This window comes from Zootoca vivipara, chromosome Z2 (genome assembly GCF_965207765.1).
Source record: "Zootoca vivipara chromosome Z2, rZooViv2.hap1.1, whole genome shotgun sequence".
NCBI classification, from domain to species: domain Eukaryota; kingdom Metazoa; phylum Chordata; class Lepidosauria; order Squamata; family Lacertidae; genus Zootoca; species Zootoca vivipara.
Genome location: NC_142585.1, coordinates 29962527 through 29987611, shown reverse-complemented (window position 1 = coordinate 29987611; position 25085 = coordinate 29962527). Strand labels below are relative to the sequence as shown.

At 47.0% G+C, this 25085-nt stretch overlaps 1 protein-coding gene across 3 annotated transcripts in view; it reads left to right on the top strand.

The window, feature by feature from the left end:
* The window catches only part of MSN (moesin), a 92345-nt gene that overhangs the window by 49989 nt on the left and 17271 nt on the right, over nt 1-25085 (top strand). For all 3 annotated transcript variants that reach the window (XM_035113213.3, XM_088664696.1, XM_088664697.1), the window contains exons 3-4: nt 22629-22724; nt 23822-24096. In XM_035113213.3, coding sequence (XP_034969104.1) covers nt 22629-22724; nt 23822-24096 — 371 coding nt within the window. The remainder of the gene's footprint in view (nt 1-22628; nt 22725-23821; nt 24097-25085) is intronic.

Here is a 25085-nt window from a genome sequence, read left to right as displayed (position 1 = left end):
CCAATTCGAGGACATTTAATCTGGCAGCTGTGAGAAGTCTACAGTATAAGGGGCTGGTGTAATCTGATTCCCCAAGAACATCCCTGGTTTCACCAGGGCTATGTCCTCTTGTCTAGCAATGTCACTCAATCTTTGCGAGATCACAGCTCTGGCTTGGCTATATGTCATAAATTCCAGATAGAGGTGTGACAATCCGCAGACCTGCACTTCCTTTATGATCTCCTTTTCCCACAATGATTGGAAATCATCTCTCAATATCAAGGGTGCCATGCCCACCGGGTTAAAGCATAGCTTGAGCCATGGCCAGAGTATTGCCTTCAAGGCCACATACCTTGCCAGCTACCTCTAGTCTAGTCCAGCTACCTCTAGTCTCATGACCGCACCCGCTATGGAGGGAGGGATGCTAAGGATGGCTCTGAGAAATCATGATTGAATAGATTCCAATCTAAGAAAATCCCTACGGGCACCCAGAGAAATACCCACCAACAGTAGAGGAAGGACTTTCGTTTGAAACAGTCTCAAGGCAACTTTCACTGATTGAGCCTGATTCTTAGCATATAGAGGTCTAATCATCATGGCTGCTTTAGATGTGTTTGCAGTTACATAATCTCTATGAGCCAGAAAGGACCTATTTGATCGAATTACTTGTCCCAGATATTTGAAACAGTTAACCTGCTCCAATGTAGTACCATTCATCGACCATGAGGGCTTTTTAAATGCCTAAATAATAGTTGTAGTTGGCTTGTAATTTTGAAATGTTGATGCTGTATGGTGGGTTTGTTTCTGTTCCACACTGATAAGGCCTTAGGGAAGCGATAAGTAAACAATAGTGTTTCAAAGCAAATGACTTATCAAGAGTTAACAAGAGTGTTTCAAAGCAAACGACTTATTTTGAGGCCTGAAATACAGTGGAACCTTACGAACGCTTCAGGTAATGAGCTCCGCTAACCCGGAAGTAGGTGCTCCTGGTAGCGAACTTTGCCCCAGGATGTGAGCGGAAGTTGTGGCGTGGCGGCAGCGGGATGCCCCACTAGCGAAAGTGCGCCTCAGGTTAAGAATGGTTTCGGGTTAAGAACAGACCTCCGGAACGAATTAAGTTTGTAACCAGAGGTACCACTGTATATACTCAGTTTATACATCTATGTGCACTGTGTGTGTATGTGAATGAAACCCTAGAATTGCATTAAAAAAATAAAATAGGCCATGTTATTCTAATGAAGAGAATTTAAGGCAGTTTGTTTCAAATGGCTTTTGAATTGCAGCTGCTTATAGTGGTACCTGTTTACAAACGATCCAGTCCTGTTTACAAACGATCCAGTTTACGAACTCTGCAAAACCAGAAGTAAAGTTAGTGAACTTTACCTTGGTCTAAGAACAGAATCCGAAAGGTGGAAGGGCACTGGCAGCGGATGGCCTCATTAGGGAAAGCGTGCCTCAGTTTAAGAAAGGATTCAGTTTAGGAACGGACTTCCGGAACAGATTAAGTTCGTAAACCGAGGTACCACTGTATATATCTTCTCTCTTCAAACATAACTACAGGACGACCAACTTCTGTGTTCTTGAAGGGCTGCAATATTTTCCCAGTGCAGGGGCCAGAATCATGTGTTTTATATGGCTATCTTTATAGAGAAAAGGTAGGCCTCTGATTGTGGGCAGAGCATAGCCATTGAGAGCCCTCTCCTCCATGAATTTGTCTAATCCTCTTTTAAAGCTATCTAGGTTGGTGGTTCTCACTGCTTCTTGTGGGAGTGAGTTCCATAGTTTAACTATGCACTGCTGTCGCAGCAGCCTTATCTTTATCCTGCTTCTCATGGCAGTTTTGGAAACTTGGTAGGCAGTCCCTCTCCTGCCCAGTCATGCTCAATTGCTGCTGCCTTTCATTTGAATCTTGTCAGGTCCCACCTGGAAACGTAACTCTCTCACACAGAGGAATGCAATTAGGCCTGGTAAGGAGGGAAGCTTTTGCAGGAGCCCCCGCCATAGCTGGCCCAGCCCCACCCTCTTGGCAGGAAATGAGGCAGCAGCTTTGAGGGAAAGTCCTGAGCTTCAGACGTGTGCCGTGAAACTGCACTGCTGTTTAGCTTGCAGTGGGCCTTTCTCTCCCCGTGTGTGTGCCTGGCAGGAAGGAGCAGCTCTTCAGCCAAAATTGTGTGCGCCCTTCAAAGTGCTCTGTCAGTTGGTTTGGACTTCAAGGTTTTTCTTCTCCTTTACTTTTATTTTTTGAACCCAACCCATTTGTGGCCTGAGCATCCCTTCTCCATGCTGCAAATACATGGGCAGCTAGGAGACTCCCTCTGGCCAGTCTCCAGAACTCAGAGGAAACTGGTGACTAAACGCTTCCTCTGAATGACGTCGCCTCCTGGACCTTTCCAACTTCCAGCCCCTTCCATAATTTTATCCTGAAATATTTCCTTCTGTGGCTCTTACAGGAGCTTCAGTGAAGTGGATGAATGTTGGTTGTATCTGGTTTGTTGTGTAAAATTGTGGAGATTAGCCAGCTTTGCCTCTCAGATAGTGGTAGGTTTCACCTAGAGGTTTCACCTATCATTTGGAGGTATGAGAGGAGCAGTGTTTGTAATTTCCTAAAAGTTTTTGCTAGCACAAGCTGAGCAGTTCTCTGAACATCTGCGGGAAACAGCAGCAAATGGAAACTGAAATTATGACACAAGGTTTTCCTTGCTTTGAAACAGCTTATGTTTCCTCTTGAGTTTTGCAACCTTGCATGGCTGCAGATTGCTTCAAATTTAAGATGGTAGCCCTAGGGTGGATATAAAGGACGAGCCTGTACCTGTGTGTGTTGATACTGTATAGGCAAGCACGCACGCGCACACACACATGTTACAAGTTCTTTCTTCATCTTTGCAAAGACTAGGCAATTTTACAGAGACGTTCTGTCCCAGACAGTGCCTGTTACAACGCCTTCTCACCCCTTCCAAGCTCAGGTTAATTCATGGTGACATAAATTTTAAAAAACAAAACAAAGCAGTGGAGTTAGGTAAGTGAGTATGCTGAGTTCATTCTTATTTATTTCATTAAATTTATATACTACTTGACAAAAAAAATCCTCAAAACTCAGTATGGTTTACCAAAAGAATAAAGCTAAAAAAGCTAAATAAAATAAAATAAATTCAAACCTTCAGAACATAATCAAAATCTATGATAAGCTAAAAAACCAGGTTAAAAGTACATGTCAACATTCTACATGTCTGGATAGGCATGCCTGAACAGAAATGATTTCAGCAGGTGCCAAAAAGAATAGGGTGAAGAAACGCCTGATGTCAATAGGCAGGGAGTTCCAAAGTGTGGATGTTGCTGCTCTAAAAATACGTGCTTTGTTACTGCATGGTGAGCTAAATGGGCGATTGGCCTGATCCAGCAGGCTCTTAGGTTCTCATGGTCTGCCTTCATACAAGGAAGTTTCCAGAGTTCCTGATGTCTGAGGTAGTAATTCCAAATATGTTGCTGCCAATGACGACTAGCTTGGGGGTCAGTTCCTTGTGCTAGGAAGATCCTAATTATAATTGATGGGATTTCAATGGGGCTCATGCAAGAGGCCAACATTTGAAGCACTAAATGGCCTCAGCCCTCTATACCTGAAGAAGTGACTCTACCCCTGTCATTCAGCCCAGACACTGAGGTCCAGCTCCAAGGGTTTTCTGGAGGTTCCCTGACTCCGAGAAGTGAGGTTACAGGGAACCAGGCAGAAGGCCTTCTTCGTAGTTGCAGCTGCCCTCCCATTAGATGTCAAGGAGATGCAACCTTTAGATGACATCTGAAGGCAGCCTTGTATAGGGAAGTTTTTAATGTTTTATTACGTTTCTGTATATGCTGGAAGCCGCCCAGAGGGGCTGGGGCAACTCAGTCAGACGGACAGGGTACAAATCATAAAATTATTATCATTATGACCTCTGCATGGGCCAGCTCTGATCTCTCTTCTGCTTCTCTTATTGGCAGCCATAATCTTCCCTCCAGATATGGCCTCAGTCACCTTTACTCTTCTAATGTAAGGCTGCTTCTGGCTTCTACAAATGCTGGATTTGTATGGCTATATGGAATAAAAGTGCCCTATTGTGCTGGGGTGGAGGCTCTTATGGCTTCTCCTGAAGCAACACAGCCTCCTGAATTGCTGTTAGCCTTTCAGCGGGGAAACTGAAACAGAGGGCTGTAGGTGTGAGTGTGGCTGCCCCCATCCAGATGGAAGGAAAGGCTGCCTTGAGAACAGTGTGTCATTTTAGCCCTTTGGATCAGGCCATTTTCCTCCCACCTCACATAACAGTCACCCTCCAAGCATAATGCTGACGCAGTGATGGGCATTTTCTTTCATCCCAAATGCCAGAAGAAGCCTTTTTTCCTTCTGCGTCTATTCCGAATGACCTCCCCCACAAGTCAGAAATGTAGAACGAACCACATAATGATGCACTGCAGACTTGTGAGGAGTTTCATTAAAGGCCCCAAGTGTGGATTGAGAGAGGAAGGTCATAGAATTGTAGCGTTCGAAGGGACACCACAGCTCATCTAGCCCAATCCCCTACAATGCAGGAACCACAGCTAAATAATATCGGACTAAAGATACCTAGATTTAGTTGGGACACTTGCTTAGGGTGAGGTCCTCTTTGGCCCCACCAGATGATCTTCTAAGGAAGCCTGCAAGAGGATCAAGCCTCTACCTGGGGCAGCAGCCTCATAGTGCCAAGCAGGTTAAATCTGAAACAAGGACCACAGCTGTCATTGAGTCTAAGCTGAGGCAGCATGCTTGCAGAGCGGCACTCCCCACCTGCTGCCTTACCTGGTCTTTGCCAGCAGTGCTGCTGCCGCCACCAGTGGAACTTTTGTTCAACAGGGCAGGGCTGGTGGGTGGCTCACGTGCCCTATGACGGTTGCTGCTCTGAATTCTACTTGGGTCCAAGAGTAATACCCTAGTCCAGTTATGCATTATTCCTAGTAAGTAGGTTGTGGAAATAATTCCATTTCCGCCACCACACCAACTTGACTCCTGATTGCCTTCCTGTGCTCTTGAGAAAATGTGCCTCATCATTAGTACTATGACTGGTTCAATAAAGTAAAGCTCAAGTTGCAGAAATTGTGCTGTTCCTCACCCTGTGGCAGCTGCAATCATTTTAACTGTTCTGTTGGCTCCATGGGCCAGTCTACACTGCTTAAAATCTACGTGGTTAAATAGGCATGGTTTGGCATGTTCAGCTATAAGTAGTAGGCTCTAGATCAGTGGTTCCCAAAGTGGGTGGTAGAGGAGCGGTAGGATTAAGCTAATCAGTTTTGTTGAATTAAATAAACCCAATACTTTCAACTGGACTGTGAATAAATGTGCAATTTATTGTTACTGATTTGAATTTTATTGTGTTGTTATTTTCCTTTTTTTATAATGTATTTATTAAAGATTTTTCATAAAAAAGAAAAACATGTATATAAAAAAAGAAACAAAAATGACATACAGCAAAAGAAAAAAGAATACAAAAACACACAAGAATAAAAAAAATTACGAAAACAAATATTCGTATTTGATATCCTTATTACTAATCTAATCTGTTGACTTCCTCTCCCTCCTCCCGCTACGCTTCTTTACATATCTAGCTTAGTAAATTCTTAATCTTACATACTTCTAAATTTGCTTAAATATTATCATAATACCATATCCAGTGATTCTTAACAATTAAACTCTTAATCTATACTTTCGTCTTTATATTAATATCTCTATCTTCTAAGGTTGTTTATTCTAAAACCCTTTTGTAGTCTGCAACCTCCTTGTATCTCCCTCACTATCATTAAATCAGTCTATGATATGTTTGTTTTCCAGATAACTTTTGAATTTCTTCCAGTCTTCTTCCGCCGCTTCTTCGCTCCGATCCCGGAGTCTCCCCACCAGCTCAGACAGTTCCATAAATTCTATCAATTTCTTCTGCCATTCATCCACCGTTGGTAGTTCTTCATTTTTCCAATTCTTTGCCAATAATATTCTTGCTGCAGTTGTGGCATACAAAAAGAAAACAATATCTTTCTTGGGAATATCATCCCCTGTGATTCCAAGTAGAAAGGCCTCTGGTTTCTTAACAAATGTGCATTTCAGCACTTTTTTCAATTCATTATAAATCTTTTCCCAGAAGTCTCTCACTTGCGGGCATGTCCACCACATGTGGAAGAAAGTACCTTCCTGCTTCTTACATTTCCAGCACTTATTATCTTTTTTGTGATAAATCTTAGCTAACTTTACCGGCGTCAGATACCATCTGTACAGGTGTTGTTATTTTCCTTAGTGGGTGCCATTCTGAATAACAGTGTCTGATTGCTACTCACTATTAACAACCGACGGATTAGTAAACTTAGATCAAATTGTCTGATACCAGGGGCAGTGCAAAAGAAAATGCTGCCTCTCAAGCACCATGATAGTTACCACTGCTACAACCTTACTTGACAGGACTATGAGGACAATCCGAAGCAACCCTGTGTTACCCTTTTAGAGGAAGGGTGAGATAAAAAGGGAGCAGTTTTTTTATTGCATGTGTGTGAACCTGAAGATAATGGAAATTCCCCAACTGAGGCAGGAGTCCAACTTTTGGATATTGTATGACTAATGTCTATTTTGAGGCATGGCTTACTTAATTAGCACCTTAGAGATAGGCCAAGTTCCAGCCAGTCTCTGCTTTGGAATTCCATTCTTCACCATGAATGAAACAATTACATGGCATTTGAATTTTACTGAAGGTGATGGTCATGGATGTAAAATGACATGGAGGGGGAAAGCCCAAGCTAGGTTTTGAGGGATTTTCTTTTCTTTTTAGGAGAGTTATTTGCTTTCACCTTGGACAGCTAGGTGCAATGTTTTCTTTAGAGTGATTGCTGTTTGTTTTCTTGAGGGTTGTTTTTGTTGTCTTTTGCAGGGGGGTTAACTATCCCTCTCAAGTGAGAAGGTGGCTTTGACCCTGCCAACTTCATATCACAGAATTCCTGATTTCTCAAGATGGTCCCTATGGTCCTTTCAGTCAGGCCTAGGAAATATTAAGGGAACACACTGATATGGTGGGATGGGAGGGTGTGTGTGTGTGTGTGTGTGTGTGTGTGTGTGTGTGTATTGATGTATCTTGTGCTAAAATGGGGAGTATGTGAAAGCAATGCTGTAGCAAAGAGCTCACACAAATGAACATTCATTCATTTATATTACCCCCTTTCCTTTGTCTGTCATGGAGTCCAGAGTGGCACACATGAAGATGGTCTCCCATCCAGGCACTGACCAGACCCAAAACCTTGAACATGTGCTGTCAAGAACTTGTGGTTGGTTTGGTTTTTTTTCTTTTCTGAAAGGGAGCATATCCTATGTTCTTTATTAACTGTGTGGGTGTGTGAGTGATTCTATCACCAGCTCCAAGACCAATTAACCCCTAACTAAAACTGTGTCTGTGTAAAATGCCTTTTGGTGTGGAAACAGTCGTTCGTCTGGAAATACTCTTTTTGAAATCTGCCCTACCAATAGGATCTGAAGGGCATACTTGGCAGTATAAGGGTAGTTTAAGAAATGCAGGTCACCCCTGGTCCTCTTGAAAATTGTGGTATGTGGAACATTCTGGGCTACTCAGGGCAATAACAAGTGAAGTTAATGAGAGGTGATGCTAGATTTCCCATTTTCACTTTGCCAGGTGATCCTGTGAAAAATGGGCCGGCATGCCAAGACAACACTCCTTCGCTTTTCTCCAGCCATACTTTATTTTAATTATTTCTTAGCTGTTGTTCAAAATAAAAACTTCCCACAGCGACTCGCATCACTTAAAAAGCAATTTTAAAGCTATATAAAATATAATGCAGTGCCCTCACCACAGCAGTGGTGCACTACGAAGTTTCTGTGTAATCATAGCTGGGTGTTCCAAAACAGAACTAGCAAACGGACGCCACTCCACATCACCCAAATGAATGTTTTTAAAGCCTGCCTTGCACTGCTACAGCAAGGGGAGTGGTGAGGGTGCTGGGTGGGTGATACACCTCAGAAGAGAGAGGGGAGCCTGTGCAGTGTAATGGCTACGGTAGGAATGTTTGACTAGGACAGTGATGGCGAACCTATGACACGCGTGTCAGACATGACATGCAGAGCCCTCACTGCTGGCACGCGCCCCATCGGCCCATTCACGCTGCTGTTGGTTCCCCCCCCCCATTTGTTCTCCCACTCCTCCTACAGCTTGTCTCCGCTACAGCTTGTCTCCGCTGTTAAAACCCGGATCCTTTGTTGTTGTTGCTGCTGGTAGCCAGAGATTGGTTTTTAACCCTTTCTGTGCTGTTTTGTAACAGCGTTCGTTTTTCAACCCGTTCTCTGCTGGTTTTTTTGTCGCTTTGGCAGACTATGTCGGTGCTGTGTGTTAGTTCCAGCGAAGGTATTATTCGTCATTTATTTCTGTCCCCCCCCCAAAAAAAAGCGCAGCAGCTTTGGGGCATCCCCTCCAAAAAAGCAAAGCAACTTTTGCACCCCCCAAAAGAAACCTCCAAAACTTTGGTCATCAGCTCCCCCCAAAAAGCTCAACAACTCTGGGCACTTTGTGATAAATAAGGGTTTTTTGTTTTGGTTTGGTTTGGTTAAATCATTAGTTTTTGGTTTATTAAATACAGTTATATATTACAATTATACAATTTTGTTATTTAAACTATAAATATCGTGAAATTATGGTTTTTTCTGGAAGTGACACACCACCCGAGTTATGCTCAGTTTTTTGGCGAATTTTGACACACCAAGCTCAAAAGGTTGCCCATCACTGGGCTAGGACATGGGAGACCAGGGTTCGAATCCCCACTTTGCCTTGAAGCTCACTGGGTGACCTTGGGCCAGTCATTTGCTCTCAGACTAATCCACCTCACAGGGTTTTTGTGAGGATAAAACAGAGGGGGGAAAGTGTGTGTGCACCCCCTTGTGCTCCTTAGAGGAAAGGTGGGATATAAATGCAATAGATAATAACAACTAAATAAACTCAAGTATAGCCTATGAGAGTTAAAACGGCTGCCAGATATTTGCTGCTGCTACTGTGTGTTGCTTTGGGCCATCCCGTTTCCCTTATAATGGTTTGCCCCTGTGAAGACCCCTTTGCTGACGAATTCATATTGTGAGAAGGATGGTGTCTGGGTGCCCATATCTGGGGAGGAAGAATATTATTATTACCCAATTACATATTTTTACATCTATTCGTTGGGTTTTTTTTACTAAGGTAACTCAAATGGACCAGCACTATATAAGCAAATAAATGTTGACGAGCTGCCCTGCTAGCATAGGACAGGGTGAACTGCAAGAACCTGGTTTGCAGCTGAAAATTGTGTTCATAGATGGGCAGTGGTGTAGGGGAGAAGGGACCACCCCTTATTTCACAGCAGGGGAGATGACTGTCATAACCTGCAGTGTTTATTTGTAATATATTCATACCCTGCCTTTCCTCCAGAGAGGTAAAGGTGGCATGCATACTTCTCCTCCTTCCCATTTTATCTTCACAGCACCCTTGTGAGGTAGACTAGACTGAGAGAGGCAGCAACTGGATCAATGTCACAACCAGGAAGCTTCATGACCAAGTGGGGATTTAAACCCTGGTTCCTTCCAGGTCCTAGTCCTCATTTTATCCCTACAACACCCCTGTGAGGTAGGTTAGGCTGAGAGGCAGTGACTTGTGACCAAGGGCCACTTCATGAGTGGGAATTTGAACTCTAATCATCCACTGGTCATAGCCCAGCACTCTAACGACTGCACCACAGTGGCTCCCAATGTTCTACACGCCTAAATAAATAAATAAGCAAGCTTTTTATCAGAGAGGAACCCACAAAATTATCTTAAGCAGAAGGAAGTGGCCGGTTATATGAGCCTGCACAGCTGAGGGAAAGATTCTGGTGTCTCTTTAGCCAAAATAAACCAGCAAGCTTTTTGAGTCCACCAGAACTCTTCCATCAGGTGGGATGCTAATCAAGGGTGTGAGAAAAGAAAACTGCCTTGGCTCTGCAGCTATAATGCATACGTTGGTCGAAAATGCATTTCTCTTTAGTTGTGATTCCTGCACTGCAAGGGGGTTGGAGTGGATGACCCATGGGGTCCCTTTAAATTCTGTGGGGGTTGTCATGAAGAACAGTTACACTTCAGAATTCACTACAGCATTGTAGCGATCACTATCCACATGAAAGGTGGGTTTTGAGGAACTAGTTTGACAGGTCCATACGAGTTCTGCCTGCCTGCCTGCTCCTCTCCCACACTCATATAAATCAGGCCTGCCAATCCTTCAAAAGTATGAGAGGGCTGGATTCCCTATTTTGATTTCTTTCTTTCTTTTCTGTCCCACCTCTTCCTCCAAGAAGCTCAAGGTGGCGTAGATGGTTCCCTCCCCCTCTTCTCACTTATTCCCCACAACGAGGCTGTGCGTTAGGCCCAGAGTAATCCATTTGCCTTGGAAAAAAGCCTGTGTAATATGTGTGGGCTTTTGAGAGGGAGTGCAGTTAGGGAGGCTGATTTTGTTGCTCTGAGGCACTGTGTGATACCTGCCCCACCCCACCCCACCCACGGGGCAGTGGGGCTACCTCACAGGGTTGTTTGTGAGGATAAAATGGGGAGAAAGACAACCATGCACACCTCCTTGAGCTCCTTGGGGGAAATAAGTAGAGTTAGAAATGTAATTACAGTGGCGCCTCGACTTACGAATTCAATCCGTTCCGAAGGCACCTTCATAAGTTGGAAAATTCGTAAGTCGAAAAACGCCATTGGAAACGCGATTTCCCATAGGAATTCATTGAAAACGGAAAAATTCGTAAGTCGAAGCAACCCTATCTAAAAATTCGTGAGTCAAAAAATCCCTATCTAAAACGGCCGCGGTTTCCCCCCTGGATGTCGAGACATTCGTAAGCGCACGGCCATTACCCCCATTCGTAAGTCAAAAAATTCGCTTGTCGAGTCGTTCGTAAGTCAAGGTACCACTGTGTAAGGTGCTGTTAAGCAAGTTCCAGGACTTCAGAGATTGACCAGAAATGAAAGCCAGGCAGCGATATTCTTTTAACAAGAAAGTTTATATAGATTCAAGTTGTTTTGTACAAAGCAAGTTGGATGCATTTAGAAATGGAAAAAATGCATGCTGTGACCAAAAATTGATCCATCTTTTATACTCTTAGCACAAGCAAGGCCCAACCCCTCTTCCAACCCAGTAACCTCCCCCCAACCAATGGCTAGCAAGTTCTTATACTTCCTGATGCATATTCATTAAAGCTCAACCAATGAAAATTGGTGGTTGCCTTGTTTGGTTCCAAGCTGCCCTATCCACTAGATGGTGCTGCAGGCTTATTATTGAGAGAAACTTCCTGACACTTAACTAATTCCGATAACCACGGCCCCCTTCTTAGAAATGTACGCAAGAGAGTTAGTGGTCTTGACAGCTCATAACAGTGTGTCGCACCTGGAGTCCTGTGGTGGGCACATCCTGGAGAAGCGAGAACTAACTAGTTTTGTGGGGAGCTGAACATCCTGCTCTTTGCTTGCTTATCGTGGTTCATCTAAGTTTTGAGGCAAATGTCAGGGGATCATTTCTCATAAATAGCTTAAAGCTTGCAAAATACCCTAACCGCAGTAGCTTGCTGCCGTTTGCAAAATTCTATTTTTGATACTGCTGTTGCAAGCCGGAGAAAGAGAAATAGATTTTAGCTTTTAGCTTGCTTTTATAAAATGGCTTTTCTGGCTATATAAAATGGCTCTTGCCTGGTCTTTACAGTGTTCCAAGATAGGTCACTGGCTTTCACTCCTTCATTCCCCCCTTTTCATCACGAAATGCTAACCATTTATGGTTCTGCATCTTCGCTTGATGAACCTCTAGGTACCAGATCATAGAGAGCCAGGACACGAGTACGTGTAGCTGCATTAACTGAGCGGCTTACCATTCGGCGTACAATCTGAATAAGGCAAGGCACAATGCATGATAAGGCTAAGACAATAATAAAGAAAACCAATACAACGAGCAGAATCTCTTTTAACCATGACCACCCTGGGAGCCAGGAAGTAAGCCAACTCCATACACTGGGGAGCCCTTCACCATCTAGGCTAACTTTGTGGTACAGATCAGCCTGTTTTTTTATGTTTTGAACATCACCCTGCACCCGGGTGCTCTGGTTGTACACATTTGCTAACTTCCTAATCCTTCCAATATCGGTGACCACCCGCTGGTCCTGATTGATGTACACACAACAGGAAGAGTTAAGGAGGGCACATACCCCTCCCTGGCTGGCCAGTAGGTAGTCTAAAGCCATCCTGTTCTGCAGAGAGGTTGTGGCCATCTGTCTGACCTCTAGCTGAAGGGCCAGTAAGGCATCAGCCGTAGAGTTGGCCATCAAGGCCATCTGTTCTACCTCCCCCTGAAGGGTGGTTAAAGCATCAGCAGTGGAATTGGCGAAGAGTTCCAGCGATGCTGAGACATTGACCAGTGCTCGTTCTAGTTCAGCAACCCCAAGCCAGGGTAGGAAGGCTCTAACGCCTGAGTGGAATTTGGTTTTCCTGACCACCAGGGGGTTACCTGTATAGGGGTTCCTTGCTCTACGAAAGCGAGTGCGTTCTCTTCCTGGGAGGGTGTCGTGGATTGTGAGCCCCGGGGCCAGGGTACCCAAGGTGCAGGTTCCATACCAATTAGCAGGCAATGTCTTGTAAGCAGTGTGGTCACACAGCCAAAACCAGCCCTCTCTCTTCCCCGGAACCGACCAGGCAAACGTCCATGGGTTTGTTACCCATGGGTTAGTCGACCCTGTCACTGGGTCTATGGGGGGGGGTCTGGTGTAGTTGTGTAGACTGGTGCACCCCGAGTAGTTGCCCACAAATTTCCCTTCCGGGAGAGGATCTTGGGCATATGCATAGGTCCGTCTGGTCCATTCCGAGACGTACGAGAGGGGTGGAATCTCCCTATGGATGCAGGGGCCTCCCTCTTCGACCCTGTCAATACGCCAGATGTGGTGTTGGGGGACCACGTATCTGGTGTATCTGGTGCCCAGACGTTGGCGAGTGGCCATCAAATCATGAAACTGACTCTTGTTCATAAAAAGGGGAACTCCTATTAGTGGAATTCCCTGTCCTAGGTGCATAGGCACATGCACACATACCCAGCATTCTGACCGGTTCAGGGCTTTTGCTACAGCAGAGGTCAGATTCAGGAAGGTGTTCTCCCTCCACCCTGTGGCAGTCTGGGAGGTGAGAACAATCAGGAGGCAGGGTATGATCGGATTCCTCATCCTGATCAGAGGGATGTCTGATGCCCCAGAACAAATGGCTGTACCAGCAACACAGAAATAGCACAAACGAGGTAATACCACAACCCAGAGGGATGGGGGTCCACCAGGGCAAGGGCATGTGGGACTCTAACCTCCGGTCCTACTGGGGCGTGAACAGCGTCGACAAACGAATTGTTCCCACTTAATAAAGGGAAAAGTGACCATCCGTGGACACCACTGTTCGGCTCCCTCACTAAGTTGGGACTGATACACCGCAAAGCCTCGGTAGCTGTAGAGGTGGCAGTAAATTCTATACAGTTCAAATGCTGGACCTACTCTCCGGATGAGGATGAAGGGGCTATGAGCCCATCCCTGAGCCTCAGTGGCTCTGTAAACCAGCCACAAAGGAAGGCAGGGGTGTTGGAATAGGACGTAGCTATGGTGGCCACACCTTAAGCTTCCTGCGCAGAGGAAGACGCCCCTTCGGATCACTGGTCGGACAAACCACTTATAGCACTGCAGCTCCGACCAGTCCTCTTGGTAGGGGTCTGAGGGTGAAGGGCGCCTCTGCATAGGAGGAGGTCCCTGCCTCTAATTGCCTAGATACCACCGCCGGAGTCCAGCCTGGGCCTGAAGGTATGCAAGGTCCAGGATCTCCGCTATTTCGGGGCCGTCGGCATACCAGGGTCTGTACCAGGGTCTGGATTCTTCTGGAGCTAGGAGCCCTGTCTGTCTTCCTGCCGGACCCACTGGGTGGCGGTCACCTATGTGGCCCCTGACTAGGGCGTATGGGGGTTGAAACCCTGGGGTGGCCACTCTTATGCAGCCACAAGAATACCCTGCCACATCCAAGGGTATTAGGTGTGGAGTCACCAGGCCTACAAGCGCAGGTGTTGTTTTGGAATTCTGGGAGGTGCGAGCCACTACAACAGTCACAGGTGGAGCTGCCGGATTTACTGGCACCTGTTCAGCAATTTCAATGTGCACCTGATTCAAGCTCCCTCCCATGCAGCACCTGGACCAAGATTAGGGCCTGGTCTATTAAGTGGGGTTGGTACACAGCTCTACCCCCCGATGGACAGTTGGTTACCCCCCCACAACAGCAAGAGCGGTCCAGAACTCGATAGATTTCGACCGTCTCTGCAACTTCCCGCAGGAGCAACACCCACGCACGCTGGGCAGTGTTGTGGTAGAGGAGCCACAGTGGGGACGTGGGGTGTTTTACTACCTTAGCTGCGTTAGATCCCTGTTCCCAATAGCCAATGAGCACGCCGTCCCTCACCACCGGCAAGACAAACCAGTCGTAGCAGAGGTCAGCAGGCCAGTGAGGTTGGTATGGCCCGGTGGGGGCAGACCAATAGGACATAGAACAAATCAATACAGAATAGAGGAAAAGTAGAAAGAGGAAAAGTCCTTGTGCTGATCAGCCGCAGGATCTCGGTGCCCGTGGCCCAACGCTCTCCCGGTAGCGTCAGACACAGGGGTTCTTGGAGAGAGTCAGTTTCAGAGGGTCAGCCGGGTTGCCTTTGCAAGTCCAAACACCCTCTGACTTCTTCAGACGCGTGTGATGCACCCAGGGAATCACCTCGGCCACTTTCACCGCAGTTGGAGTGGAGAGAAGGACGGTATATGGGCCTCGCCACTTGGGGATGAGGGGATCGTGCTTCCACTCCTTCACCCAAACGCTGTCGCCCGGCTGGAACTGGTGGACCGGCTCAGCGAGACTGCACGGTGTACGCTCGAGGGAGTACCTGGAAAGAGAAGCAAAAACACGGGACAGGGATTGCACTTGTTCCTGGGTGATGTGATCTCCCACCCGGCCCAAACTTGCGGGGATGTCACGGACGAAAGGGGGTGGTCGGCCATACAAGAGTTCAAAGGGTGAGAGCTTTAGTCTCTTGGTTGGAGCACACCGGATGCGGAACAAGGCAATAGGTAAGACATCTGGCCAGGCTAGGCCTGTCTCCTGGGTCAGCTTAGCCAAATGGTTCTTCAGGGTGCGATTCATTCTCTCAGTTTTTCCCGAACTTTGAGGTCTGTAGGCTGTGTGTAGCTTCCAGTCTATCTGCAGCGCCTTGCACACTTCTTGCACCACCTTATCAATGAAGGCTGGGCCGTTGTCACTGCCAATACTCCGGGGGAGGCCAAATCTGGGAATGAGTTCATGTAGCAGTTTCTTGGTCACCTCCCGGGCTTTCTCAGTCCTGGTGGGATAAGCTTCTGCCCAGCCAGTCAGCGTGCAGACGAACACAAGCAAGTATTTGATTCCCCTTGCCTGGGGTAATTCAGTAAAGTCCACAATCAAGCTTTCCATAGGTGTGTAGCCCACGTGTTGCACGCCTGGTGGAGGTAGAAGGCCTTGCCTGGGGTTGTTTTTGGCACACAGGATGCACCTCTGGGAGATAGCAGCAGTCAGTTGGGATAAATTGGGGATGTAGAGTATTCTCCCAAGGTGTTCCCTAGCTGCCGGACCTCCGAAATGGGTGGACTCATGATGATTTTTCACAATGATGCTGGCAAGTTGGTGGGGCACAAAAACACGGTTGTCTGGTAGAAGGAACCATCCCTTCTGGACTCTGGCTCCTTCCTGGCGTGCCCACTGCTCTTCATCTGGGGTGTAATGTGGTTCCACATCGTCTGGAGTGAGGTCTGGTATGAGGGCTGCGGTGACCGCTGGTAGAGGTTTCAGAGCTGCTGCACGGGCGGCGGCGTCTGCCTTTCGGTTGCCTCTGGTGACCATGTCCCGTCCTCTCCCATGGCCTTTGCAATGCATCACAGCAATCTCCTCGGGGCCCCATACGGCTTCCAGTAGCGTCTCAACTTCAGGCCCATATTTCAGGGGTTGCCCGTGGGCCCCAATCAGGCCTCGTTCTTTCCACAGGGCTCCATGCGCATGCAGGGTCAAGAAGGCGTATTTGGAATCTGTGTAGATGTTAGCCTTGCATCCAGCTGCCAATTGCAGGGCCCTGGTCAGTCCAATCAGCTCGGCTTTCTGGGCAGAGGTACCAGGGGACAATGGTTCAGCTTCCACTACTTCCTCATTAGTTACCACCGCATATCCTGCCTTTCGGATGCCGTCTAGGATGAAGCTGCTGCCATCCGTGTAATACACTACATCGGGATTCTTCATTGGCTCATCCTTCAAATCTGGTCTGCTGGAGTAAACCTCATCCATCACTTGGAGGCAATCATGGTGCTCCGTGTCCTCGGTGTCAGGCAATGGCAGTAGAGTGGCCGGGTTAAGGGTGTTGACAACCCTTAAATGTATCCTGGGATTTTCACACAAAAGTCCTTGGTACTTGGCCATGCGAGGGTTGGTCAGCCAATAGTTCCCTTTATATTCCATGAGGGTGAGAACTGCATGGGGAACATTCACATACATCTCCTGGCCGAAGGTGAACTTATCGGCTTCTGCCACCAGGGTTGCTGTTGCAGCAACAGCTCGCAGACAGGGTGGCCAGCCTTTGGCCGTGGGATCCAGTTGTTTGGAGAGGTAGGCGACAGGGCGATTCCAACTTCCTAACTTCTGTGTTAATACTCCGGCAGCGACGCCGCTTTGTTCATGCACATAAAGTTGGAATGCTTTCCCGGGATTGGGCAGACCCAGGGCTGGGGCCGCCATCAGACATTGCTTAAGAGTTTCAAAAGCTGCTTGCTGGGCTGGTCCCCACTCGAAAGGGTCCCTTTCCCCGCCTCTGGTACTCTCGTTCAGGGGTTTTGCTAAGACACTGAAGCCTGGGATCCAGATTCTGCAAAAACCTGCCGCTCCGAGGAATCCCCGCAGCTGTTTTCTGGTGGTAGGTTCCTTCATGCAGCAAATAGCTTCCTTTCTTTCAGGTCGCAGTGACCTCTGCTGGTGTGACACATTAAAACCTAAATATTTGACTTCTTTTTGACACAATTGAGCCTTTTTCCGGGACACTTTGTAGCCAGCTTCCCACAGCAAGTGGAGAAGTTCCTCGGTACCCTCTGCGCAGGTCTCGTAGTCTACTGCCGCCAGGATTATATCATCAACGTACTGCAAGACAACCTTTTGGCCAGGTACTGAGGGGTACTTTGCTAAGTCCTGTGCCAATGCCGTTCCAAAAAGAGTGGGCGAGTTCTTAAAGCCTTGCGGAAGTCTCGTCCACGTAAGCTGTCCCTTCGTACCGGTCAGTGGGTCCTCCCACTGGAAGGCAAAGAGTGGCTGGCTTTGGGGAGCCAACCGACAACAGAAGAAGGCGTCCTTGAGGTCCAGCACGGTGAAGAAGGTAGCTTCAGGCGGGATGAGGCTTAGTAAAGTATATGGGTTGGGCACGTTGGGGTGGAGGGTCTCTGTGGCTTGGTTGACGACCCTCAAATCCTGTGCCGGACGATAGTCATTGGTCTGGGGCTTTTTGACCGGAAGTAAAGGGGTATTCCATTCAGATTGGCAAGGTTTGAGTAGCCCATAGTGGAGCAGGCGGTCTAGATGCTTCTGTATACCTTCCACTGCTTGGCGTGGTAGGGGATATTGTTTAACAGAGACGGGGGTTGCAAAAGGCTTCAATTTGACTATGATAGGTGGTATATTGATGGCTAATCCTGGGGGATTGTCCTCAGCCCAGACACCCGGTGGCGCTTGAAGATTTTTAGGGATCTGGTCATTGGGGACGGCTTGCTGGGTTTCGGTGGTTAAGGCTGCCAGAAGTTCCCATGAGTGCTCTCTGGGCACCGTGACCGACATTATGCCGCTTGCCTGTGGGGGCAACTTCAATTCTGGTCCTTTGGGGGTGAAGGTAATTTGAGCCTGTAGTTTGGAGAGGACATCTCTACCCAATAAGGGTACGGGACACTCAGGTATGTACAAGAACTGGTGGGTCAGGTGTCGCCCCCCGATCTGACAGTCCAAGGGTTGTAGAAAAGGTTTTCTTGAGTGGTTGCCAGTTGCTCCCACTATGCTCACTGTTCTGTGGCTTTCCCGTTGGAGGGGAGTGGTGACCACTGAATATTGAGCTCCGGTGTCTATCATAAAGTCCATGAGTCGGTTCCCTAATTTAATCTGGACCATGGGTTCCGATTGGGAACCTAAAAAGGCTTGCTGAGTGCCTACAAAGGAGGAACCCGGTCCGTCCTAGTCTTGGTATTCTCCCATGGCTGCCAGGCCCACAAGGTCTGTCCTGTCCGGTCCTCTGGCGTATCTTCCTTCCACTATTCTGCCACGGCGGTCTCGTCCTCTGTCTTCTCCCCTTCTTCCTGGCTGATTCTGGGGACATTCGGCCTTCCAGTGCCCTTCCCGCTTGCACACCGCACACTGGTTTCTTCCTAAGGCTTGACCTCTTCCGCCCCCTCGGCCACGGGTTTCTGAGTTGTTGCGGCGCACCTCCCGGGTCACTGGGGTGTGAGCCATTGCCGCGGCTATCACCGCTGCCTTTTCCTTCATCCACTGCTTTTTCTCTCTCTTCTCCACATCTCCCCTCTGTTCAAACACCTTTTGGGCAATGGCCATGATTTGGGATCTAGACATGCCTTGGAACCCGGCCTGTTTCTGGATCTTTGTTCTGATGTCCTTTGCACACTGTCCTATGAAGGAGGCGTTCACCATTAACTCATGTGCAGCGTCTTCAGGGTCGAAAGGGGTCCAAATTCTATAGGCTTCCATCAGGCGCTCAAGAAAATCACCGGGACTTTCATCTGGTTTCTGTGTTACAGTCGAGACTTTAGACAAGTCTGTTGGTTTTCTAGCTGCCCTACGAACGCCATGCAGGAGAATTTCTCGGTAGGTTGTCAGGGCAGTGCGCTGGTCTGGGACATTTGGGTCCCAATGTGGGTCGGTCAGGGGATAGCGGCCAGGCCAGTCCCGTTCGGCCACCTGTTGATCTTTTAGATGTTCACATGCCTGTGAATTAATTCGTCTCCTCTCCTCTGAAGTAAAAAGGGTGCTCAGCAGCTGCTGACAGTCTGGCCAGGTAGGTTCATGGGCTGCAAATATGGAGGACAGCAAGTCCACCATTGCCTGGGGTTTCTCAGCAAATGCAGGGGTGTGGGTCTTCCAATTCATCAAATCGGTGGTGGTGAAGGGGACGTACTGGAGGGTGAATGTCCTACGTGGAGGGTCAACTTGTGCACCGCCTTGTCCTCCCTGAACTGCAGGGGGTGCCGGTGGTGGATTGTCCCAGACTACGCGAAGGGGTGTCAGGACTGCTGCTCCTGCCTCTGCGGTGGACCTGGACCGCTTTATGTAGTCCCCCAATGCCTTATTTCGCCCGTTGCGATAAGCCTCTTCAGCCTTCCGATACATGGTGGTGGAGGACCGGCACCTACTCATTTTCTCCCTCAATTCTTTAAGATTGGGGTATAATTCCTCCAGAACCTGTTCAGTAGGCTCTGTCCCTTTGCTTTCTGGGCTGGCTGAGGGCACCCCGCCTCCTGCTTCGGCTCCTGGGGCCACATATTGGGGCAGCGGTGGAGCGTTGGGGACATGGGGTGCTTGTCCCTGGTCTCCCAGTGGGGCCACCACGGCACTTGGAACATATGGGGGTGGAGCGAGGACTTCTGCCTCTGGTCCCTGGTAGATGGGCTTCTTAAGACATTTTCCTACTTGTCCTCCTCTAATTTCATTCCCGAGGGCCATGACCTTGCATTGGTCAGTCTTGCATTTCTTCAGCCAAGGGGGGTCTTCTATTATGACGTTCAGCCAACTGTCCACAAACGGTATCTGATCGGGATGACCTCCCTTGTCCTTGATGATGTTGGCCCACAAACGTCCGACCAGGTACCTATCAAAACTCCCCTCTGAGGGCCACCCGGTGCCTTGCGTTGGCCAGTCTAATTCACACAAGTTCCGTACGCGTTCTGGTGTCATTTCTATGCCATAGTCACCGGAGAAGCCCTTATCGAAGTTGTTCAGCATGCATTGAAGGGGGGTCATTGGACCCTTTGAGCCTCCCCCTCCCATATTTAGTATGGCCCTGTGCAGCGTTCACACACTCAAGCACTCACAGACTCAGTTCGCAACTTTCCCTGCCCAGACGCGGTCGCCCGGCTGAGAACCGAGGTACTGGTTGCTACTACCCCAGGGGAATGCCCTGGGGTTGTCAAGCACACATGCACACCAAAGGTGCCTCTTTTGCTGGACGCTGCACCACACTCTAACCTCCCGGTTCCCCCCCTTTCTCTTTCTTCCTTTTTCCTAAGCGTGGGTGCTTGTCAGGGGGACAATCCTTCCCCTGTTACCACCAACACGCTGGAGATGTGATCAGGATCTCCCTTCTCCTTAATTAAAAGGAGGTCTTCCTATTCCCCCTTAGGGCTTGTTTTACTCACCCCCCAGCCGGCTGGTTTCTGTCCTGTCCTCTCAACCTCGGTTCTTCAATCCGTTGCCTCTTTGGTGCAGGGCGCAGGGGGTCCAAGTGCCGTCCGCTCTCCTCCGAAGAAAGGTTTTCGGTGCGCGCTGGAGTAGCTGGTTAGCCGGTTGGCTGCCGCCCCGCCCTGCCCATAAAGGGCAAGGGAGCTGCCTTCTGGTCTTATTAAGGACTTAAGGTCCTTTTGATCCGAGTCACCTGGGGCACCAGAAATGTAAGGTGCTGTTAAGCAAGTTCCAGGACTTCAGAGATTGACCAGAAATGAAAGCCAGGCAGCGATATTCTTTTAACAAGAAAGTTTATATAGATTCAAGTTGTTTTGTACAAAGCAAGTTGGATGCATTTAGAAATGGAAAAAATGCATGCTGTGACCAAAAATTGATCCATCTTTTATACTCTTAGCACAAGCAAGGCCCAACCCCTCTTCCAACCCAGTAACCTCCCCCCAACCAATGGCTAGCAAGTTCTTATACTTCCTGATGCATATTCATTAAAGCTCAACCAATGAAAATTGGTGGTTGCCTTGTTTGGTTCCAAGCTGCCCTATCCACTAGATGGTGCTGCAGGCTTATTATTGAGAGAAACTTCCTGACACTTAACTAATTCCGATAACCACGGCCCCCTTCTTAGAAATGTACGCAAGAGAGTTAGTGGTCTTGACAGCTCATAACAGTGTGTCGCACCTGGAGTCCTGTGGTGGGCACATCCTGGAGAAGCGAGAACTAACTAGTTTTGTGGGGAGCTGAACATCCTGCTCTTTGCTTGCTTATCGTGGTTCATCTAAGTTTTGAGGCAAATGTCAGGGGATCATTTCTCATAAATAGCTTAAAGCTTGCAAAATACCCTAACCGCAGTAGCTTGCTGCCGTTTGCAAAATTCTATTTTTGATACTGCTGTTGCAAGCCGGAGAAAGAGAAATAGATTTTAGCTTTTAGCTTGCTTTTATAAAATGGCTTTTCTGGCTATATAAAATGGCTCTTGCCTGGTCTTTACAGTGTTCCAAGATAGGTCACTGGCTTTCACTCCTTCAACTGTAGTAAGTAAAAGTCTTGGCATAAGAACTGTTAAAAAACAATTTAGACCAGTGGTGTCCAAACTTTTTTCAAAGGGGGCCAGTTTTGATGAAGTGAAGGGCTGTGAGGGCCAACCAAAGTTGTTGAGGTTTTTTTTAGGATTGAAGTTGTTGAGGTTTTTTAAGGATTTTACCCCAGGAAATAAACTGCCACAGGGGCCGGATTAAACCAACCGGCGGGCCAAATTAGGCCCCTGAAACGGACTTTGGACATGCCTGACTTAGACCATATTGGATTGTGTAAAATATAACAGAAGGTGTCGTCTTCCCCCCAAGGTTTGCTTCTTACAAGAGGATTTTAGGGCCTCTTAACATCAGTTGAAAAACAGGCCCTAGACATTCAAGCTGATGAGGCAGTTGCATTTTTCTTGGTTTTCTTGCAGTCCTATGAATTCTTGGCCTCAATGCTGTTAGCTCTAATGTGCCTTACTCCTAAGAATAAAACAGGCTGTTAGCCTCTATAAACGCACCATAACTTGAATGATATGCGAGTTTTGTGCTTTAAGATAGCAGCATTTTATAAGGCTTGTCATTTCCCTTGTCCCCTCAATATTTGTCTGTCAGACTTTGAAGAGTCTGGCATCACTGAATCAAGTTCATAAGTTTTGTTGTTAAACTAAACAGTTTAAATTGGATTTCAAATAAATGTGCAATTCATTGTTACTGTTTTGAATTTTATTGTGTTGTTAATGGTCTGTGCAAGCCGCTATTCTGAATAATGTTTCTAATAGGGTAGGGGGCACTGAGGATGAGCTTATGGAACCGGGGGGGGGGGGAGATGGGCAATAGTGTTTCTGGAGCAAGGGGGGAAGCAAAAGTTAAAACGTTTGTTTAAAATCTTCACCGCTGGATCTTAATGTGGGGTTTCACTGGTAAGCACTTTCTTTCCCTCCTTTGTTGAACTTCCCCCTGTTTTTATGCCACTGGGTGTTCCTGGAGATATGTTAACACCTTTCCTAGGCCACATTTGACCCCCAAATACAACCACCTGTAACTTTTGCATAAAAAGTACCTTTCTCTTTGGTTTTCCCAAACAGGTTGTGAAAACAATAGGCCTGAGAGAGGTTTGGTTCTTTGGACTCCAGTACCAGGATACCAAGGGTTTCTCTACATGGCTGAAACTCAACAAAAAGGTACTTACTGATGTGGGCATATGTCATCCTTTGTTTTATTGCCTGCGTTTTAATAGATTTCTTTTTTTATATTGTTTTAAATATATTAGAGCTTTTTAAACTGTCGCGCTACATATATATATATATATATATATATATTTCTGCATTTTATCAGAGTCATTTTAATTCATGTAAGCTGCCTTGAATCCCAGTCTGAGGAAAGGGGAGATATAAATAAATATAATTATAGACATACCTGTTTGCTTGCTGCCTCACCCACAAAAAGACAGGGTCCCACTTTTTTGAGCAGCGGCAGTTTATTTTCTTTTTCTTTTTTAGTGTTTCTCCAGAGCAGTAGGAGAAACCCCAGCAAATAAAAAAATAAAAAAATTCAGGTTGCGCCAATAAATTGCCTGCCTTAACTTAACAGGAGTTGCACTCTCAGGATAAATACCCCTGAACCCTGACTTTATTAGGAAGAAAAGTTCTGGGTATATTCTATTTGTAAAAAATGTGTTTTTAATGATTTTCAGTTACAAGTAAATTAGATATAAAAAAGAAGAAAAGAAAAAGTAATATCTACAATAACAACAGCTGGTCAGAGTACAAAGCCACCATATACACAAAAGTGGTTGTTCATTGAATGTACAATAGTTGGATGAAAGTGACGTTCTACAAATGTTCTCATGGGGGGAGGGGATTATCTAGGGGGCACTGGAGTTGATAATCTAAGACTCCTGCTAAGTGACTTTAAATCAGACATTTGGGAAACTGTTATCACCCAATGCATTAAGAATTTGCTTAACAGTTAAGTAGTTACTAAATCTGGTGTCTAAGACTATTGCAAAATTACTACCAGAGACTGAAAGCTAGTGTCGCCAGATCAAGTTAATCAATTTTGTTGAATTAATTAAACTAAACAGTTTTGATGGATTCTGATTAATGTGTGGTGAATCATTACTGTTTTGAAACACGGTATTGTCTCATTTAAACCACTATTCTGAATAACACTTTTTATGGGGTGGGCACTGGGCTTGGGTCTATGGTCCGTGTGTATGTGTGTGGCCTGAAAAGCTTTGGGAACCACTGATCTAGAGCTTGTTACCATTTCTCTGCAGGTAACAGCGCAGGATGTCCGCAAGGAGAGCCCGCTGCTTTTCAAATTCCGTGCCAAATTCTACCCAGAGGATGTGGCAGAGGAGCTGATCCAGGACATAACCCAGCGCCTGTTCTTCCTCCAAGTGAAGGAGGGCATCCTGAACGATGACATCTACTGTCCCCCAGAAACTGCCGTCCTGCTGGCTTCCTATGCTGTCCAGTCCAAATATGGTGACTTCAACAAGGAGGTGCACAACCCTGGTTACCTTACTGGCGACAAACTGCTTCCTCTAAGGTAAGTCAGATTTGACACCTGTTTCTAGCCTTATGGGAAGTGTGCTACTTCCTTGTGACTTTCACTGTTCATATTCTTCCAGTGGATCTAAATGGTAGTAAAAAAAAGGTGCAGTTTGGTAACTTCCGTAAGAGTGACTGATGATCTCAGTGTAAAGACAACCAGCTGCTAGGCTAAGAGTGACTCAGTCCTGCCTGCTCCCCACAAGATGTTCGTAAGTTGCTCCAGCTAGGGATAGACCTATCTGTCTATCTCCGGTCTATGCCTCATTCATGTTGTTACACATAATTGCCTTCTGTAGTCACCTTTCTATTTGTGTGGAAACAGAAAATGCTCATTTAAATGAAGGAAAGGGCTACAGGTGGCTGTTAGCCACATATTTTATGCTCTTCCTCCAGTTCTAGGCAGCAGTGCTTCTGAATACCAGGTGCTGGAAACCACAGGAGGGGAGGATGTGGTACTTGTGCTTAGGTCTTGCTTTCCCTTGGGGGCTTCTGGTTAGCCACTGGACTAGATGGGCCTTTGGCCTGATACAGCAGGCTCCTCTTACATTCTTAAATCTGGGGGGGGGAGGCATAAGAAGAGTCCTGCTGGATCAGTCCAAAGGCCCATTTCAGCCAGGGTACTGTTTACTACAGTCACCAGATGTTGCTAGGAAGCACACAAGCAATACACGATGGCAACAGCCCTCTTCTGCTCATGTTCCTTAACAAGATATTCAGAGGCACACCACCTCCTACAATGGAGGCAGGGCACAGCCAAACACTAGTGTACTAGCTGAACATTTCTCAGTCATTGCTAAGAGTTCCCCACTCTCACCACTCTGCCCTAGAGTCTGGGTTTCTCTAATTTGTGCTGCAGTGTGGCAGAGCTAATGAAAATCAGGGAAATTCCTGCTTGGGTAGAATTCTCTTCCCAAGCCTTGCTGGCAAAAAAACAAGAGAGATTGGGAAATACAGAAGCAGCTGGAAAAGATAGCTTAGCACCTT